Here is a 21,344-nt window from a genome sequence, read left to right on the forward strand (position 1 = left end):
GCTGCTCCTATATTCTTACCTTTTCTATGTTCAGGAGTACTGCAGAAGGAAACATTTGTAAGCCTTTTCTGAAGTTGCATGTTTTCATTATTCTGATAGTAGTTTTTAATATGCATGAAGTTATTCTCATCTGGAGTCAAACAGATATTCACCAGCAGTTATCAAATGAGCAGTTATATATTGGATGGCCTTTTTACGTATATTCTTTTCAACAGAGATAGGATTGTGATATTTCACAAAGTCTTATCAACATTCAGAAACAAATTTAAACCAGTTCTCTTGAATCTTTATATGCAAGAACTGTACTCTAGTTTTCCCACAGCCCTCTTGGACAAAGATTTGTCTAAGTCTGTAAATCTAATGCTTTTGTGCTTCCATGGGTCACTTTAATCTTCCTTTGATGAAACAGCCCAGAGTGCTTCCAGTGTGGCTTATTTGTATTTTCTGCTTTGTAGAAACCAGGTAAATAATAGTCTAGACCTGGGGGATTTAACTAATGAATGCTTATAAAGTGTAACAAAAAGAAACAAAAGTAGCAAAGAAAATCATAAGTCTGTTACAGCAGATTTGGGGAATAAAATAGAGGAAGGAACATGGCTTGATGATTTAACAGGGAGCACTTTCAGTGTGCTTACTCCAGCAGAATTCTGCACTTATTTTGACGTGGTCATTCTCTGTAGTCTCAGGATGGCAATTGTTGGAGTAGTAACAGACATTGCTCTTGTCCTGGCTGAAGCATCAGTGACTGAACTGGTAAGTTTCATGCTGAGTGAGCTGTATGGTGGGGGAAAGTGTATTAGGTTAGCATAAATCTCAAAACAGGCAGAGAAAACACATCACAACCAACCCAAACCCCAAAAAACAACTAAACTAAACTGAAAAACATATAATGGTTTTACTTGTCATTCCAGAGTAATTAAAACTTCACATTTTCATCTCATATCTTCTGAGTCCATGTTTACTTTATTTAGCAAAGTAAGTAAGTGGTATGTTTTGGGAGAACACTGACCCCTAAAAAGATAATCCCACATCACTCTCATTTCTAGATTCTGAATTAAAAATTTCAATATGTTTTGTACACTGATTAAACTACATGCATTCATAATTCCATCTTTTATGCCTCAGGCTGCAGCAGCTAAAAGTATAATATTTTGAATACATGAATGAAATCCTTTGCATTCATTAATAAATTCTGACAAGATAAAACATTATTTATAAGGGCCCTACAGGCTAATCATAACTTCACAAACAGATGCTTCTTTTTGTGATTGTCCATCTGTTTCGTGTGTGACTATCCATTAGGATGTTTAGGGTGCAAATTCACTTGTGAAATGAACTAGTGACTAAAACAAACAATTAATCCTTTGAATCTGCTAATGCAATTCCATTGTGGATTAACAAAATGTCAAACTAGTGTCAGAACAATATTTTATATTTATGTGCCATCCAATACGTAGGTGACAAGTGACAATCCACAACTTCCTGGCCATGACCTAACAGTCATTTAAAATGACAATAAAAAATGAAAATAAACCAGTCATGTACATTTATTGTGCGTTTATTTCTTCTGCATACAGTAGATCATACAAAATTTCACTGTTAGGGTGATCATGCATTGGAACAGGGAGGTGGTGGAATCACTATCCCAGCTGGTGTTTAAGAGATGTCTGATGTGGCACTGGGTGATACAATTTAGTGGCTTAGGGGTTAGAGTGATAGTGCTGGGTAGATGCTTGGACTTGATGACCTTAAAGATGTCCCAACATTGATCATTCTGATTAAGTGATTTCATCTAACATTATCTATCTTCTACTAAAAAGCTTATTAATGAAGATATATCTTAATTAAGTGAACTCCATTCTTCTTTCTTTGCTGAGTAGGCTTTTTAGATATTTCTGTAAGAGTCCATAAGTTGTTGGCAGCTGCATATCGCTCCATCAGCCTTTTCACTATCCAGACTATTGTCTTTGAATCTGCAAAAAAAATAACCTACTGCCATAGCACATACTCTTTTTTCCTGAAGCATATAACACAGGTTTTGGCATTTTTCATATGGATATATTACACTGCTGCAGAACTTCTTTTCCCCATTATTTTCTATGGCAGAGAACAAATTTAAACCATCATCTCGGTTTTCTGAGCAAGAATGTGTTGTCCTGAATATCCTAAGGGAAGTTAAGGGTAAGGTGAAGGACTGTTTGAATAAGGCTTATTTTCTGTTTAGTAATTGACACTATGCCTTTCAAGGAAAAGAATCAAAACAATTCTGAAATGAAGTTTTGCCATTGTAGAAACAGCCACGACACTCAGAGTGCTTTGGTAAAATTTCACAAGGCTTCAAGCATCAGCACCATGTTATGTAGAAGTCCTTCATACCTTTTCTATATAGCCTCCTATGGGCAGCTCCACAGTTCTGGCTCTTTCTCACCTTCTTCTCACTTCCTTCGGCAGTTCCAGTTTGCTGTTTCCTATCCCTAGCATGGCCATCTGACCCTGTCTGTCCCTCATATAACATCTTACCCTTTCTGCCCCTCACCAGACCTCCTGTCCCTTCATCCTCACAGCAGGGCCAGTAGACTTCAACTAACTCATTTATCACACACAGCTGTGAGGGCAAGGCTGTTCCCACTCTTTGGCAATTACCACACCTGCAATATATGGGAGGCAAGATTCCTTTCAGCGCTGTATCTGTCTTCCCACAAACCTTCCAACTTTTTAACTAAACTTTTAAATCCTATATAACTTATAGAACGTGATATTTTTTCCCAAAAATCATGTATCTTTACCTGTTTACATTTTGGGTTTTTTTGAGGTGCGTATTTTCCAGGGAGTTAATTATAAAATGGGGAATTTTGGAAGAAGGTGGAATTAAGGAAGTGTTACAGTGTTGAATGTAATTTAAAGCAGAGTTCAGCTCCTGTGAGAGGGAAATGAGAGATGATTATGACAGAAGCAATGGCTAACAGTCCTTAGGGTATTATTTCTTCATTTTGCTTTGAATTACAATGAATCTACTAGCAAGACCTTCCACCAACTGTTAATGGATTTTAACTAGGTAGCTGAAAGTTAAGTTTATACTGAAAATTTCACTAACTATGAAGCTACAGCTTTGCTAGATGTGCTGGAAATTATTTTTATTACTGTACTCTGTGCATCAGGCATATAAAGACATAAATTGGAATGTTACAGAAATGTTGCTATTCTATCTGGTTTTGGTGATTTTAAATGGAAATTCTCCATAACTGTGAAGTAGAGAAGTACACTTTATTATTCTGTACTATAAAAATTCCATAGAAATAAAGCTTAAATTGTTAAACCTGTAATTTCAAGTATGTGTTGCTGTTCAAAAGTGATGCAATTTGATTTAAATAAAAGTCTGATGTATTTAATATGACTTTTCCTCTTAGTTTGTACAAAGCTTGCTACTGATGCAGGAAAAGGATAAAATTGAAACTGGTGGTTTCAATAACCTAGTTCAGTTTACACAGTGGAGTCCAGATTACTTTGCAATTACTGGTCTCTGATTTTCCTTTGGGTTCACCTGGAAACATGGGACATAGATTTAAACTTAAGTGGCTCAGAATTCATGGTAGGAGTGTGTGTTGTGGTGCTCAGATTGAAAACCATTTGATACAACCAACTGTGTCATTCAAGAGAAAATATATATATATATATATATATATATATATATATATATATATATATATTTGTTCTCCAATGAAAAAAATTCCAGGGACGAACACTGTGAACTGAAGTTTGCAAGTAAACCTGAGAGAAACCAGAGTTCAGAGTAAGATGCCATTGGGGAGTACAGCATTCAGCCAACTAAATAATTGGGGGGGCAGGGGGGGGTGGTACTAAATCAAATAGATAAAAAAGAAGGTACTGTATAAAATACCAGGTATATATCTTTGTTTGTATATATATATTCTTGTTGAGTTAAGAAAAAAAATCTTTTGGTATTATATTTTAATATATATATGAATTTTTAAAAAAGAAAGGAGAAGACTAGTGCTACCAACATCGAATGTTGAAGTAGAAAAACAAGACATTCTTTGTATTATGAAAAACTGAAATATAGATGCATATAAAAGACTATTTAATGAAAAGGAGGATTTAATTTATCTGGAAAAATGTTGAAAGAGCAGAATGGCATTATATAGGCAGACTAAGATGTTTCTTTTTTATGCAAAAAAAAAAAAAGAATTTGTCTAGAAATGTGAAGGATTAAGGCAGTTTGAATGGAATTTTATTACTGTTTATGGGTAAATAGACATCAATACTAAGGCGAAAGACATCAGGCATTAAAGAACACCAAAACAACTTCAAAAAAGGAGGGGTTAATATAATCCACAGGAGATCTGGCACTAAGTGGAAGTGAATATATCAAGTACATAATAACAGGCTATCCTATTTCAAAAGAAAGATACAAATCATAGTAAGAGACCTTTAAAGCTCCTGGTGCAGTCGTAAAGATATACAGAGCAGAAAGAAATTTTGCAAAAGGTGAGAAAAGAACCTCATGACTAATGAATAAAAGCATAATATACTAAGAAGCTTTGAGAATACAGTAAGAAAGGCTATCACAGTTGCTGAATTACAATTACCAAAGGATATAAGAGACAGTGATGGAGAGAGCTAGTAACTACATTACAAGGAAAGAGAAAACAAGAAAAATTGGTTCCTTGCTGTAAAAAAAATAACAGAGGACAAAGGAAAGGGACACCTGGGAAGTTATAACAGAGACAGCTCTGAACTATGTAAAAATAATGGAGTAAGTGATGAAAAATTACTGAATGAAAAATATTAATTCTTTTTACTAACGATTTTTTATTACAAACGAGCAGAAAAAAGACAGTGTTGTCTGTAAATATGTAGTGTACTTAATAGGGAAAAAGCACACAAAGAATAGTTACTGCTTAGTCTCTGTAAGTCATGTTGTGTTGCATCTTATATGGATTAGATCTAGGCTTGGTAAAGTTAAATATTTTTTGCCATATCTCAGTGGAAGAAGAATTATACATAAATATTGATAATGGAAATCTGGAGGGCTACTGGCTTTTTAAAGGATGGCAGTATACTTCAAAATAATGCTGATAAATCAAAGTGAACTTGAACATGTGAAATTTACTTCAGAGAAGTACAAAATAAAGAAGATATAAGAGTAAATATCAAATAAGGAATAAATACCCAGTCAGAGGAGTAATACTGATTATATACATCAAGAAAACAAAACAAAACAAAATATTCATAAGAAAAAATACTGAACAGTGTGTCCTTTTGTACACATGCTTTTATATGTGCAAAAGGAAATTGTTTTTATAGTATATGACCTGCATTTATAGAGGCACACAACTTTCATAAGTTGCCAATAGGTTAATGAGGATTCTGAAAAAGGTTCAATTCTTATCTGAAAAAAAAATCATGCATTGCTGTTCATTTACAAATGTAAATGATATTTGATATTTATACAGCCTTTAAAAGTACATTAGCAGTTAACATAAATCTTTTAGTGTTTCCTAATAAGGTATTTTTTAAAATATCTTGATAAAATAAATTAAAAAAAAAAAAAAACACTTGAAGCAATATTAAATCATCAGATGGTGTTGTAGTTCAGTAGGCCCAACATTTGTTTGGTGTATCATGCTAAGATGGGTATTAAGGGTTGATACTAAAGAATACTGGCACAGTTGTGGAGCCTAAGCTTGCTTTCACCTGCCCATGTCTTGTTAACTTTCTAATAATTACATTCTTGTAAGTCTATACTTTAAAGGTCATTCCTAATTTATAGTATGAGAATTAGTGATCTACTAATCTTGTAATTAATTAATAAATCTACTAATAAGATTATGTCGATTATTAGATCTGAGTATTTTCAAACTTTTCAACTCATTTTTTATGACAATTGCTGAGAGTGCTCAGATAACATTATCTCATTACCACTAATATCAGTAAAGGCATCATATAAAATTTAATCAATAATAGATATTTTAAAACTGATATTGTCTTTTTACTGCATAATTTAGAATATATCACTTTCCAGTCAAATATCATGAACAAAGGTTTCTTTTGGCAACTTCCATTTCTACAGTAATATTTGTTTATGTGGTAAAGCAAATCAAAATCATTGTAAGGGATGCTTACTTGTAATCTGCTCCAGTCTGGAAAATCTGCATAGTGAGCTGGCTGTTCAACTAGGGTACCAGAGTTTCCTAGAGTAGTAAGATATTTCATTCTAAAACCAGAGAATACTGGTAAATTTTATAAACTTTGTTTTTGTTCTCTAGGAAAGCTTTCATATGTATTAGTCAATATATTCAGCAATACCATTAATTTTATTAAAAATAAATATTATAGTAAATATTTTGTGTTCCATGAAAAAGCCAACATTATTAAGCAGATCTACTTGGTTCATTTTTTGTGGCAGAATGAGAGGCAAAAACATGAGGATTAAGAACAAGTTATATTTGCTTATAGGACAATAAAAATATTACTTTTACTTTCTAAGGAACAAACACTTATTTAAGCATTTTTTATGTCTCTTTCAGCTGTAAACTGAAGACTTTTGAATCCCAGGAGTTTTTCAACTAACACAGATTGATACAGAAAAATCAATTTGAAGTATTTCCAATTATCAATCACCTCTGGTTTTTTAATAATATTAATTACCCCCAAGTAAAAAGTATGCTATAGGATTTTATAGCGTTGTGGAGAATCTTATACATTCTTCTAATTTCCTAATTTCTTCTTTTATCATATTTTTTGACATTTTTTGCTCTTAAATCTTCAGTACAGCCTCTGTTAATGGAGAGTGTGATGTCTTTTTTTGAAAAGTTAAATAACAAATGTTCATTTTAGACACATGGTGTCAAATCATGGAGCACTGAAAATTCTGTCATGGCTTGTTCACTGGCTGATTTACTGGAAACAGGAGGTGGCTAGCAGTCAGACCCATGAGTATCCCAAAGCATATTCTCATCTCTGAGAGCAGCATTTAGTTTGCGAAAATATATATATATATAAATTTTGATTTTACACACACCTGTGTATTAAGAATTGACATAAATGATTTTTACACTTATACTTGCTTATGCTTCAGCTTAAGAAACAAAAATTCCTGGTCTCATTTTCCATAAGATTTGACACAAATGTTGCTTTTTAAAATTCTTTGTATAATATTTCTTTTTTCTAAAAGATAATAAACACACTGAAAAACTATGTCCTTGTTTTTTCTGGATATCTTAGCATATGTAAACTCAATAATCAATAGTATATCAATAGTAAAGTTTGGTGAATCCTTTTCAACATGATCTCTTGTAAATCAGTAGAGTTTGGCCCAGACTTTCTTTACACACACATCAGTTTGTGTTTATCTACAGGGTTCAGTTCAGTGTCATATCAGCCTGGGTCTAGAATTGGAAGCAGTACAGCTCTAACAACTGGAATCCTTGCTTGGTGCAAATATTTCTGCTTTTGTGTGCATGAATATATCTGAATGTTTTTTCAGTTTGAAACACAGGAGTGTTTTAACTCCAGCAAGTTAGTTATGTGGCACTAAGGGGAAGGATGTGGTGCTCATTCATTCAGTATCTGATATCCATATTGTGTGCTCTCCAGTGTAAAGCAGATATGTGATGTCTAGAACTCAGATTTAATGAGGTCCTTGGTGCTGACTTGAATATCTCAGAGGTGTTGCTCTTGATTGTCTAGATATGCCAGTAATCTATAGAATGTATACAAAATAGAAGAAGTTGTTGGTTCTTAATAAAGAACAGAAAAAGAAATTTCAGTTACTGGTCACAAGGGTCAGTAAGAAAGGCATTGTTTTTGAATGAAAGAAGCTATGCTTCTAATTTTTATGATTCCACATGTGTTTCACAGATACAGGGTTTTGTGCCAGAAAGTATTAGTGGATAATCTAATGCCCCCCCTTGTAACTGAGAGGCTTGTACATTTCATTTTTTTTTCTGTGCTGGATAAACAAACAAACAAAAAAAAAAAAAAAAACAAAAAAAAACCCCAAAAAAAACAAAAAAAAAAACAAAACCAAAAAAAAAAAAAAAAAAAAAAAAAAACAAAAACAAAAAGAAACCCACTCTTCTTTAAAAGTCCTAAGTGGTTACAATAACCACTCTTTTTTTTTTTTTTTTTTTTTTTTTTTTTAGTCTGCTCTGATAGTTACTTACCATTTTTGCAGAAATAGGGGGGAAATACACTTTGTATGTATTTATCATTGACTTCAGATGCTGGTATTTTCATGTCTTTGTCAGGTTAGAGAAAGAGACCTTCAGTGTTTTTTACACTACTTTTCTGAGGACAGCTTGCCTCCCCATTGTCTTCACACAAGCTGCAAGGAAAACGTCTCCAACACCCAGGGCACCAGCTCTCTCTCCTTCTTCAGTGCCTTGGTGTCTGCAGAGTTTTGCTCACATATTCTCACTCCTCTCTTCCAAGGCACTTGTGCAGTAGTTTTTCCCTCTTCTAAATACGTTGTCCCGGAGTTGTTACCATTGTCACCAGTGGGCTCGTCCTTGGCCCTCAGTGGATCCATCTTGTAGGCAACTGTCATGTGTTCCACTGGACACATGGCGAGCTCCTAGCACTTCTCATAGAAGCCACTCCTACCAAAACCTTGCCACTCAGACCCAATACAACCCTCCAAGTTTCACAGTTTCTGTTTTGAGAGCCTCCTTTGAAAAGAATCCCCAAAGGGAAACAATTGAGATTATTAAATTTCACCTATTCATATAAATAGAAACAGATCATGTATTCTTAATGGTTCACTTAGGAGGTTGTTTTTTTAATTAGGAACTATCAAACTAGGAATTAGAGTCTAAAATCTTGTAAAGTGTAAAAGCGATTTCTCTCAAAATAAGGTGTTCTGCATGCATGCTGATACTACTTGCCCAGTTCCCTTCTCCCTTTTTAATTCTTATAGGGCTAAATGTGAGCTATCATGTCCTTCATTACTCAGATAGTTTCAAAGCTTTGGTCCTTAGTTTTAAAGGCATTTTGTTGCTTATGTCTGTGAAGTAGAAGTAATGGAGATGTATGATATCTACATTTAATTTGATACAAACGTCTTAAACATTCTGTATACAAAAAAAGTCATAAATGTTTCTCTAAATACAATCAGAGAACATTTGTATATGAATGTTACAAATACAGTAAAGAGAAGTATGATCGAGTACACAAAAAACAGTAAATTCATAGTATTGTATAAAGTACATAAATATTCACAGAATGCAGTTTTAATAATTAGACCAGTTTAAATGGGAGATTTGAAATCTATTTCTATCTAGGAGTAACAGGAACAAGGCAGGGACAGCTGGGAGCCAAGAGGGGCTCTGCACAGGCCACATTTCCTGTTCACTCACCTGTGATATGCAGTCCTCCAGAGGCTGAACACAGGGACTTAGAGTTGCTTTACAGCCTCCAGTGTGGTAAGTGATAAATCAGGTCCAGGATCCCTCCAGGAGCCCAGTCAAACTGAGATGACCTAGGACAGAACTGGAGCAGTCTTCGGCTGAGGTGGAATGGGGTTCCTGGGTCCAAGGCAGAAGCTTAACAGAATCCCCAGACAGACCTAGGCAAGGTCAAGAGGGTGCCCTTACAGCCCAAGCAGTTTCTGAATTTTTCTTAGATTTTTGTGGTGGAGAACAAAATATCATCTATGTGTTGGAAATTTTAAAAAATTATTATTATCATCATCATCATTATATAAAGAATGGTACGGTTACTTGATACTTGTCAAACATTTAGAAATGAAAGTTGTATAAAATTACTGAGTAAGAAATTTTTAAGTTTAAAGATATATTGAGGAAGGGGGAAAAGTCACTACAGATAAACATAATCAATTAAAAATTTAAATGTCTAATGTGATAAATCCAGTGGAATTAGAAGGAGACACAATTTTGGATATAGAGAAGAAAGTTCTTGCTCAGTATTTAACTGGTGGATTAAAATATTAATCCAACTTCTGGAGAAGGTAGAAGCTAAAGTGAATGTAGAAGGTAGAAGCTAAAGTGAATAGTTCTGTGAATAATCTTAATGGATTCCTTGACTACAATTATATTTAAATTATGCTGTAAAATGAGCCTTTCCTGGCAGATTTTAGTATCTTCCTTGTTACATTTTCAAAGGGAAGAAACAGAAAGTGAAGTCTTAGAATCAGATCACCTGTAGTTTGAATTAAAATGTTTAATGTTTATCCTATTACTTTGTATTGATGAGTTGTTCTTTAAAGGCATTTCAGGACTGTCTTATTATCACCCTTAAAAGATGAAAAAACATAACTGACTCAGACTTAAAATGACAGCATTTCAAATTTTTTCTTCTAATGTTAAGGAACAACTCTTTAAAGATATATTTGCATTTTAATGTAATATCTAAATATGAGCAACTAGAGTGGAAGATTCTCAGGAAAACTCAGAGTCTAGAAGTACTTTTTCTTTCAAGACCCATGGGGTTCTTAATTTTGCTGCAGAGTGGGAGTAATTTGACTTATATTTTAAACTTTATCTCCATCCAGAGCTGCATGCCAATTTTCCTTCCTGCACTACAGAAAATACGAATCTTTTACTATTTTGACCACGGCATACCTATGTGAGGTTTTCATTTTAACAACTTTAGTTACATGAAATATTAAGGATTATGGGGAGAAGTTAAATGAGAATTAGCTTCATGGATAAGTACTCTTTGCTTCCTATTTTTAGTGCCTCCAAGTTTCTTTAGTGTGCATCTGGCCATACTGATAGCGACTGATAAATCAGTAAATATGATTTTTGCTTCATTACTGGGGAGTGGCCACAGGCCTTAGACCTTGTATGGCCATGTATTGATCTGACAGCTGGATTCTCTTAGGACTCTTGTGAAGTGTCTTGACTTGAGCTGTTTTATTTTTTCTTTGTCTACTGGTCAAGTGACTATATGGCTATCATGTATACCAAAGATTTGACGACCCTAAGCAGTTGCTGTGCAACACGTGTTGGGCCTCTATGATTATTGGGTCTTGAAAAGGCTGGGAGCCAATGAGAAAAAAAAAAATATTCTATTTAGGGAGCATCAGATAGCCCAAGGATGGCTCAAGCTGAGGAAGGAGAGTTGTATCATGATGATCTTAGGATACTGGTCATGGAATCATAGAGTGGTGTGGGTTGGAAGGACCCTAAAGATGATCTAGTTCCAGCCTTTCTGCTGTGGGCAGGGACACCATCCACTAGACCAGGTTATTTGCAGCCCCATCCAGCCTGGCCATGAGCACTCCCAGGGATGGGATATCCACAGCTTCCGGTGACACAGTCTGCTGCCTCACCATCCTTGCAGTAAAAAAATTTCTTTCTAATATCGTATCTAAACCCACACTCTTTTAGCTTAATGCCACTTTCCTTGTCCTGTCACTACATGGCCTTGTCAAAATTCCTTTAATACTTTCTTGTAGGCTCCCCTCAGGTACTGAAAGGCCACGGTTAAGTCACCTGGGAGTCTTTCCTTCTCCAGGCTGAGAAATACCAATTCCCTCAGCCATTTCTCATCCCTCTAATCATTTTCCTGGACCCCTTGTACTCCAACAGATTTATGTCCTTCTGCTGGGCACACCAGAGCTGGATGCAGTATTCCAGGTGGGACCTCACTAGAGAACATTAGAGGGGCAGAATGGCTCACAATAATTTTTTTTTCCCTTCTGTTTGGGAAAGAATGAAGTGCTGATCTCAGGATGCAGAGGGACTCTGAAAATTTGAACCTAACACCCGAGAAAAGAAAGAGATAGTAGAAAAAATTCTTTAAATAAAGAAGTTACTGGTAGTATTAATGAGATTTGTCTGTTAAAGCCTTAATTGGGCTAATAATAATTTTGGCACGGGGCTCTTCTTTTATATCCCAACACAATTTTGTGTGTAACAAATACTATAGCAGAACTTCAAATTGTAGGTCAAGTGTAATATTTTTGAGTTTTTAGTTTGGTTCATTTATTGACACCAGAAAGACTCAAGAACAAGCTTCCTTCATCTATTCAGGCAATACTTGTAAGTATAACAATTTATTATACAGAATTTAAAAGAAAACATATGGTTCAGAAATTGAATATGGCAACATTTTAAGAGAGGTAAATTATATAAGCTTCTCACAGGTAATGGTCCCAGTTATTCAGTTTGACTGTTACCCAAAGAAGTATTGGTCACATACAAGTTGTATTCCATTTACTTTTATTTAGATTATCTGTGAAAGTAGGGGGAAGAAATGTACAGAATTCCATGGAAAATGCTCAGATAGTTGCATTCATCTTTATACCTGTCCAGGGTCCTCCACTTTTCAGCCAAAGCCCTCAGATTTGGGGTTCTTGAAAGAGACAGTTTGATTTAGCATGCACAGGAAAAATAAATCCTAGGACAGTTGTTTGTGTCCACTTTATACTAGATTCTGGGCCAGCAGGATCAGTGTCTTTGTGGGGGGCCTAAACTGCACAGCCTGAACCAGCTGGGCCTGCATCTTCTCAGTGGTGCATCCAGACTTGTCTGCCTCTGCTCTTTGTCGACTGAGCTTGGTCTCACGAATTACACCAAGGAGCTGCTTGTGCAACTCGTCACAGCTTGTGTGGTAGAAAGACCCGTGTATTAACCACCGTGTGCAGCCTAGGTGAAGTTAATATGTATTTATATTGCTTCTAAGATCTGCTCAGGGAAATTGAGTTGTAAGTCCAAGGTCACTTTGTATATAAGGTATTTGCGTCACATTTATGAAAAATGACTCCTTCTAAGACCCTGACGACTGTATGAAAATCAGCAGCTTGTACTAGGCTTGCAGGCAATCATGACACACCACTGTCCATGATGTTGTTTACTTATGTCACAAAGACAAGATTACATGTATCATGAGCAAACAGTTGTGCATTTAGAAGGCTCCTTTCCTCATACTTTATTATTCTGTCAGGTCAAGAGATTAATTGGAAAACTTTGACATAGGAACATCTGGATTTATAGGGTGCAATCAACTTCTGCATTTCAAAAGTGTTTCTTAATCTTGACACTTTTCAACATTTCATATCCACAGTACTATAAACTTTCATTAATCATCCCTTGGACCTTTATTCAGTTCTTAATGGTCATACACAGGCTTATCATGGAGTTGCTTTATATGACAGTAACTCTACTCTATAATTGAGCTTTTTCCACCATTGTAAAGGCAAGACAAAGCTTTCATATATTTCAACACTGACTTTTTAAAACAAAGACCTTTTTTTGGTTCTTTCAGACATCATAATCTACTTGACAAAAAGAGTCAAAGGGTGAATTATTTTTATCCATTTAGATGAATAACTCTGAAATTAATCAAGAGATTATTAAAGTACTTTACAGAACAAGTAATTTTTTCAAGGTTAAATAATGCAGAACTTTTCCCCTCCTTTTCCCAAACACTCGCTTATTTAAGTTTTCACTTTTCTTTGTTTAATAAATCAGAAATAAGTGATTGCAGTGAAGTTTCAACCTAAACCCTTAGTTTAGATCTAAATAGCTCATGAGTCTAAATTTGAAGAATGGTAATTTACTGTTCTAAAAATAAACCCCTGCTTTTTCTCCTTCATTTGGCTGCAGTTCTGAGATATGGAAACAACAATTAGTACAATATCAAACTGGTGAGTGAACTCATTCTCAGATACATAAAATTCTCAGTCCTGCTATAAATATTACAGAGGCTGACCCTGAGAATTAGGTCTTTTACTAACTTCATAACCACTTAAAACTTGGGTTATATATTACCCTCAAAATTCTAGTAGAGTGTTAGATTTTAGACTCTTCTTTTGGGCATTTTTCCTTTACTTTTCTAATGAATATTTACCAATGTGAAGGAGCTTGCTTTAGGAAGAGACTTTGTCTTCTTTCCTCTTTGAAGACTTTGAATTATGACCATTTAATTTCTCATTGGAATGATGTGTTCTGTCATTCCTTATGACTGGACATTGGACTATGGCAATGCAGAAGAATAATTCAATCCTTCTTCTTTTGTTTCCTTTATTTATATGCTTGTTTTATTTCCAAGTTAATCTTTTCTCTCCTATGTTATTTTGGTTTTCATCATTTTGAAGTCTCATCTGGGAAACTGCTTATTTTGATGTTGTGTTTACCTTTCAAATTAGTTTCTTTTTTGAAGCAGTCTATCTCACAAGATGGACAATTCCTTAATCATGCAGGGAATTAATGACTTTAGTGTACTGATTGCCCACACAAGAGCAGCCCTGTAGTTCTCAGGGCTACAGCAGTTTGAGTTTCACACATACAATTAAATGAAAAACACAACTTATGTTAAAGTTCTATAGCTTCTGTCACAGAGATGTCTCATTTAGTCTTTTTCTGAAATACAGAGATATACCAATATTATAAATGTTACTACTGCATAAATGTAAGCTACAATTAAAATTCTAGGGAAACCACCCCTCTTAAAATACTTACTTTATGTTGGAAATACTTCACAGAAGCCAAATTTACAGGCAATTATCCATTTTTCTGACCTTTGTTGTTATCCAAAGATGACCGAAAATGCCTATTAACATTTAATATTTATGTGATATCTTCAAAAAAATATAGATCCTGAGTTATCAGTTTAGACAGCAATAGGTTTTTTAAGAAACATAAGAAGTTGGTGGAGCTTTTTTTGCTTCTTGACAGTATAGGTCAGACCAGTGTCCTTGCTCTGAAATGATTTAATATAATGTGGATAGAACATTTCCAGGAAAAAAAGGCCAGTAACCAAAGCTGTCATGCAACACACTCACATCTATCATGAATGCTATTAAGACCAATTAAACTAATCAGTGAAATAGGAAACATAAAAAAATATTGATACGCCTAGTCCTACAAAATACTTACTCTTTTAGTGCTTGATCAAAGAATTAAGTTAGGTTAGTGTCTGAACTTCAATGTAAACATCATACAAACTGAGTTGATGGAACGGGAAGGATATGTTAATCATTAAATCCTTCAGGGTTGTTATAAAGCTTGCTTCGAGTTTATTATGAAGCTTGCTACATGAGGTGTTGCTTTATGGGATCAAAGCAGTCATGAAGAACAAAGGGAAGTATCCCAGAAATCTTTGCTAATGAGTATATGTTGTATACAAATACAGGAGACACAATAAGCTGTAAGTGGTTGCTACTTCAAATTTGTTTAATACAAGTACTGCCTAATTTAAGCATAATTTAGCCAAACCAGACAGACCATTTATTAGGTACTATTCTATTGGGTATATCCTTCCTCTCCTTTCAAGGGACTGGTGGCTACTTTCTTTTTTAGTGTATTATGCTGTGAAAGTATTAAACCCCAGTAGCACATAAATGAACATGCACAGGCCTTATCAAAATATGTGATAATTTTCCCTTTTTTAATCAAGCTTTTTATGCAGTAGTTTTATTTCAACATGCTAACAATACCAATAGAAAGAATCCACACTGCTGCAGTTTGCATCACAAAAGCACTTAGGAGTTTTGTAGTGAATATGTATGAGTGATGAGATCTACATGTGCATTTAGTCGTGCTTAGATGTAAGTCTTTGTTAGCCTACAGCTTTGGTAGAATTAGAATGGGTTTCAGCACTGTTTATAGGTGTGGTATCAACCTTTTTTTAATTAATTCAATTTCTGTGAATTTGGAATATGTGGAAATGTACAAATTATATGTTTAATTAAGAAGTTTTGGGAAAACTTTGCTCTATATTTAAAAAAAAGCAAAAACTTTTTCTCTTTGGAATAATTTTGGATATATTGAATGCCTAAATTAAGGCCTGCATTACATCATAATAATCAGTGTATGACAATTGTGGCTATCAGTGACAATATGTTGTAAGAACTGTAGTTTTTGATGACTTTTAGAATATTAAGTTAGTCTGGTACATGAACAAGACAGGAATGTTTAAATTATATAATCTTTGTCAAGATTATAGCTATCTAACAGTGTACATTTCAAATGTTAGAGTAAATGTATGTTGTTCATTTTCTGGAAGAAATAGAGGATGTGCACTATGCTATTAAAAGAAAGAAAACACACCAACCCTGAATTCCACTTTGCAATACAAAGTGGGAATTATGTGTTAGAATTTTGAGGGCAAATAAAATACTAATTCAGTAGATCAGAATTAGCCTAGAATAGGTGATTTTTTAAAATTACTACAAAATAGTGCATCAAGGAAGGGAATGGAGGCATGTTCTGGTAATGAAGTACAAGAATGAAATTTTGATTCTCTAAGAGGTTCGTCCCTTAATTCTTCTGTAAACTGTGGTTTACATACAAATTAACTATATAGATGGGAACTTTACTGGCATATTTACGTGCACAATCTTCCAGCTGTACTAATCTCTTGTTTAGCAACAAAGGTGCACTGTTTCAGTAAGCACTTCTTCTTTCAAATACATTTTGCAGTAGATAACAGTCAATGCTGTTGGCTACACATAGTGGTAAGATACTTTAAATCTCTGGTTCACAGTCAAGATTCTCCATGAACATTTCTAAAAGTTTATGAAAGACAGCTGCAGAAGGGAAGCCTACTCTCTGTTAGCTGAAATTTACTATGCAGGATTCTGTGCAGCTTGAGAGGGAGCTACATGTTTTGAATTATAAAAGAACATGAGACAGCTGTGTTTCCTTTATGAAAGATATGGTGTTGTACTTTGAATTTTAGGAAAATATTGTAGATAATGCAGTATAACTCTGCTTGAAATAGTAGCTGATACAGAAGTAGGTTGGACTGCCTATGTATTATTGTAGTGGTGGACAGCTCTATAATTTGCTGAGAAGATAAATTGACATGAGAAAAGGGACAGTTGTATCAACAGAATCATTTTTGTCGGTTTGCAAATCTGCTTTCTGGGAAGAATCCCATAGAACCCATGAACTGTAAAACTCAGATTGTAGGAACTGTGAATTTAATTAGATGTCAGCATGGATGAAAGGATAGATGTATTAATAAATACCTGGTTTGATAGGTAAGCTAGGTTTTTAGCTATTTTAGAAACAACATTAATCTTTTACTGTGAACATTTTTAAACGTGTAGGGTGATATTTTCTCATGTCTTGGACAATAAACTTGCAATTTTTTTCACATGGTTTTGTGATTGTTGAAGAGAAAGCTTCTCATAGACAGAATATATATGAGTCAAAACATATGTTAGGAAATGTGTTATACAGCCGTATTTTATTTCAATTGTTTAGTAAGACCTCTTCCAGTAATAGGTTTATTCTAAAATATGCAAGCAGTGAAAGGTTGTTGCCTCTATCTCTATATTCCCTAACATTATTTATAGAGTGAGAATTTAAATAAAGAACTATTTCCTCTTGCATCATTAGGTAATGTTATTATAGAGAGAAATAGCTATACCAAAAAGGATACCCTAACCTCTATCTTCCAAAAAACAAGCCTCAGATTAAACTATACTTATGTCTGTAACAAGAAACTTGTAACAGCTAAAGCCACTTTGTGGCTATTAGAAAGTGTGTTTCATTCTAAAATTCACAATGAAAATGCAGAAACATTTGATGTTATCTAATTGAAAGGTGTAGGCTTCTGCCTCTTACACTTTGTACACATTCTGCTGCAGTTCTGACTTTAATTGGTACAGAGCAATGTACACTCACCACATCCTGTTGCAATCTAATAGCACTATTTTTTTTTGTTTGTTTGTTTTGGTTTTTTTTTTTTTTTTCCTTCATCATCTGGGTTTCCTGGATCTAGAATTTGAAGTAAATTTCATAAGCTTAAAAAACTTAGATTCTATGTGTCATTCAACTGAAATGAATAGTGTGAGCTAATGTGTTTCTACAGTTTAAAAACATTCTTTTGCAAGTATGTGAAGGAGTTTTAATAGCCTGTGGTGTCAGTCAAGCTTTTTGTCATTTATATCAGTGCCTGAGGGAACAAGGGTGCTATTACAGTCCCAGAAATTTGGAAAGTTGTCTTAAACATGTTTCGTTTTGAGGTAGAGTGGGTGGTAAAATATTAAAAGAACACTACCTCTAAACTGTTATTATTTCAAAAGTGTTCCTCACAGAATAGTACCTATACAAACCTATTAGTTATTTATTTAAGTAAGGTTTGGGGTTTTATTCCACTTTAAGAATCACTTCAAGATTAAGTGATTTATTATGAATAGAGTTTTTCTCAAAAAAAATAGGAATCCTTGATGTCTGAACATAAAATGACATACTTGTTGTCTAGTATTTTATTTTAACTACAAGGAAGAGTTCTGTTTATAACTAAATGGAAGGGCATAGGTAAGTATGTTGTCATTCTGAAGATGTGGCTTCTTTCTGGTTTTGGTTAGAAATATATACTGAATTACTGGCCTGATGAAAGAATTTTCTATCTAAACTTTATTCACCTTCTTTGTAAACATGACATCTCATTTAAAGATAAAATAACAAAAGAAAAACCCCACAAAACCCCCAAACGAAAGAGAACTTAAATTCAGACTGTCCTAATGAGCCAGTCAAGATGAAGGCTACTATAATTGGAGCAATATCCTTATGCTAAAAACAAACATAAAACCAAAACAATAAAAAATCCAGGTAATTTTGTACACTGGGTCTATTGGCTCATAGTTAATGTTTTTCATAGAAGCCCCAAAGGTGCTGTAGTTTGGATTTGTGACTAAACGAGAGCTGACAGCACAACGATGCACTGGCTACTTCTGAGCTGTTCTTGCACAGCATCAAGGCTTTCTTTTCCCCCTCCTCTGTCCCCATAGTGAGTAGACCGGGCATAGGCTGGACACTGGGAAGGAAAAAAAAACCTAAACAGACCCAAATTGACCAAAAGGATATTTCATACCATATAACTTCATGGTCAGCAATAAAAAAATTAGACGGGCTGAGAGACAGCTGCTAATCATTGGAGACTATTTTGATTGATCTATTTGTGGAATATGGTGAATCATTACTTTTGTATCACTTCCTTTTTTTCTCAACTCTTCACTTATTAAACTGTCTTTTGAAGAGTCTTTCTTGCTTTTGCTCTACCTTTTCTCTTCCCTTACTATTGTTTGGGACAGGGAAGGGAGAGAGTGAGCAGCTGTGTGGTGCTTGACTGCTAGCTGGGATCAATCCACTAGAATTTCCTACTCTTCTTGTACATCTAATAATTAATTTTCAAATTCACACAAGTGATGGAATATTTCTTTTATCTTTATACCACAAATACAGAAAATTACTTACTGTTGAAAAGTAGATGTCTGTTTTATCATTTTAGATAATGGCTTGCATAACCTATGCTCTCTTCCTCCATATCTCAAATGTGAAAGTCACAAGGTACAAACCTTTCCCTGGTACCCAGAGCAATGTTCTGTCTAGCCCATTATCTGACCTGTGTAAACACAAATTCTTTCTAGCCTGAGTGCCATGTACTTCCATCTGTACAGTGCTGTGCCTGACCAATAACATGGTTGTGTAGTTTCTGGTTTAGGACTGATTTGTATCGCATCACTTGGTCAGGCATAGTGTACAATGTTGTCTGTTCATGCTTGTTAAAATGCTACTAACCAATAAATAAAAAAGTCCCACAGAGGGCATGTCTATGAATGCTAGTTTGAATATAAAAGTTTTCCTGATAATAATAAATTTTTATTATTATTTATTTGTTTTAATTCAGGCTCTCTGGAATGAATATACCTCCTCCAGTTATAAGCAACAAAAACTGGCTCAGACTACATTTTGTAACAGACAGCAATCACCGATACCGTGGATTTAGTGCCCACTACCAAGGTACATTTTAAAAAATAAATTTTCATTGTGGCTGTATTTGTTAGAAAAAATAGTGCCTGAAGTTGTAGGAATGGGAAGGACCACTGGAAAAAAAAAACCCAACCTCATAAAAGTATTATTTGTTTTTCAAACTGCTGTATGAAATTGCAATCTGTTAGAATATGGGCAGTGTATTATCTAATGTCTCTAAATTCAGTTACCAAAATAAATTACACAGGAAACACCTGCTTTACTTTAACCTGTGCAAGCACTTAGCTTTTAAAATGGTCCTAATATTCTGAAAAATACTGTGGAACAGTAACAGAGAGAATGTCTTTATCATTTTTATTATGGGATTGACTCTATAGTTGTATAAGTCATATCTGTAAAGCAGTGAGTAAGTTTCTGTTTACTAAAGTAGCATTTAAATACTATTTCTCTTTACTATGTTTTGGAATGCTTGGCATTATTAAAGGTTTAATTAACCAGAAAGATTCTTATCCACTGTTTTTATGAACAAGCATTTATTTTGAAAAAGAGTGAAAGCATCTGAAGCGTAATTTTGGGAACTTCACTGCTTGAAACAGGGTCATTCTAATGATGACATGCTAATGAAAACTAAATGTCAGTAGTACATTGTAATACAGTAAATAATATTTTTCAATATTCACAGTGTATCAATGGATCTTCAGGGTACAGTAACCCTCTTTTGTGTTTTTGTGCTTTTTCCATTTATCTGATTAAAAAATGAATCATGGCATTCCTTTCAAGACCTAGCTCAAGAATTTCTTTTATAGTTTCTTCTAGAAAATCTAGCATAGGAAGAGATTAGTTACATAAAGTTTTGCAAAATCAGATAAAATTCGTCAGATTGTTAATTGCAACAAAAATTAGAATTAAAAAAACCATATGAATAATGTTTTTAATTTCATTTTTGATAATAGCAAATTTTACACCTCTGTGGGGTCGCCTCAGATAGCATATTCTATACAAGAACAGAAAAGATTGATTACTATTTTCAGCAGGTATTGTATATCTTTATTTGGACTTGCTGAGTTCATAGATGTTCTGGCATGTGTATTCTGAATGAAATTATATGAAACAAGCTTTCTTATTGTAGATTCAAGGCTGCTATACTGGTTTATGAAAACCACTGACTCATTTCTTGCATGGTATGTTTCATACCACATATGATAAACCACACTCTTTACCAAGAAGTTGCTAGCTGTTGGGACTATAAAAAGATAGAAAGTAGGAATTCTCTGTAATAAATCTACCCCACAATTGAGAAACCATGTGATAACTATTTTGGTGGTTTAAGTGAAGTGTTTTGGATTGTTGAGCTGTTTCTTTTGAACTACTGAGAAAAGAACAAACCATGTCTCATGGTAAACATACATGTATTCTTGCCAAAAATGTGAGATGATAGCTGATGAAACAGAACAGGTTTATGTTTACTTTTAAAAATGTGTTTTATTCAAGACCCATAAAATGTGTGGGTTGATAGATGTGGGAGATTTGAATATGCTGTGCGTCTTCTATTTCTCCTTACTGCCTAAGAATGTAGTGATTAAATAATGGCATTTTTACTATTTTGGTTTGCTCATTTAATTTTTCTGGTGT

The 21,344-nt window shown here is 34.2% G+C and overlaps 1 protein-coding gene across 3 annotated transcripts in view; it reads left to right on the plus strand.

Annotated features, from left to right (window-relative positions):
* CSMD3 (CUB and Sushi multiple domains 3) overlaps positions 1-21,344 on the plus strand; it is a 593,609-nt gene that overhangs the window by 197,688 nt on the left and 374,577 nt on the right. For all 3 annotated transcript variants that reach the window (XM_066177261.1, XM_066177253.1, XM_066177270.1), the window contains exon 6: positions 19,630-19,742. In XM_066177261.1, coding sequence (XP_066033358.1) covers positions 19,630-19,742 — 113 coding nt within the window. The remainder of the gene's footprint in view (positions 1-19,629; positions 19,743-21,344) is intronic.

Source organism: Chamaea fasciata, unplaced genomic scaffold (assembly GCF_029207755.1).
Source record: "Chamaea fasciata isolate MVZ Bird 193981 ecotype frontalis unplaced genomic scaffold, bChaFas1.0.hap1 SCAF_1, whole genome shotgun sequence".
Classification (NCBI taxonomy): domain Eukaryota; kingdom Metazoa; phylum Chordata; class Aves; order Passeriformes; family Sylviidae; genus Chamaea; species Chamaea fasciata.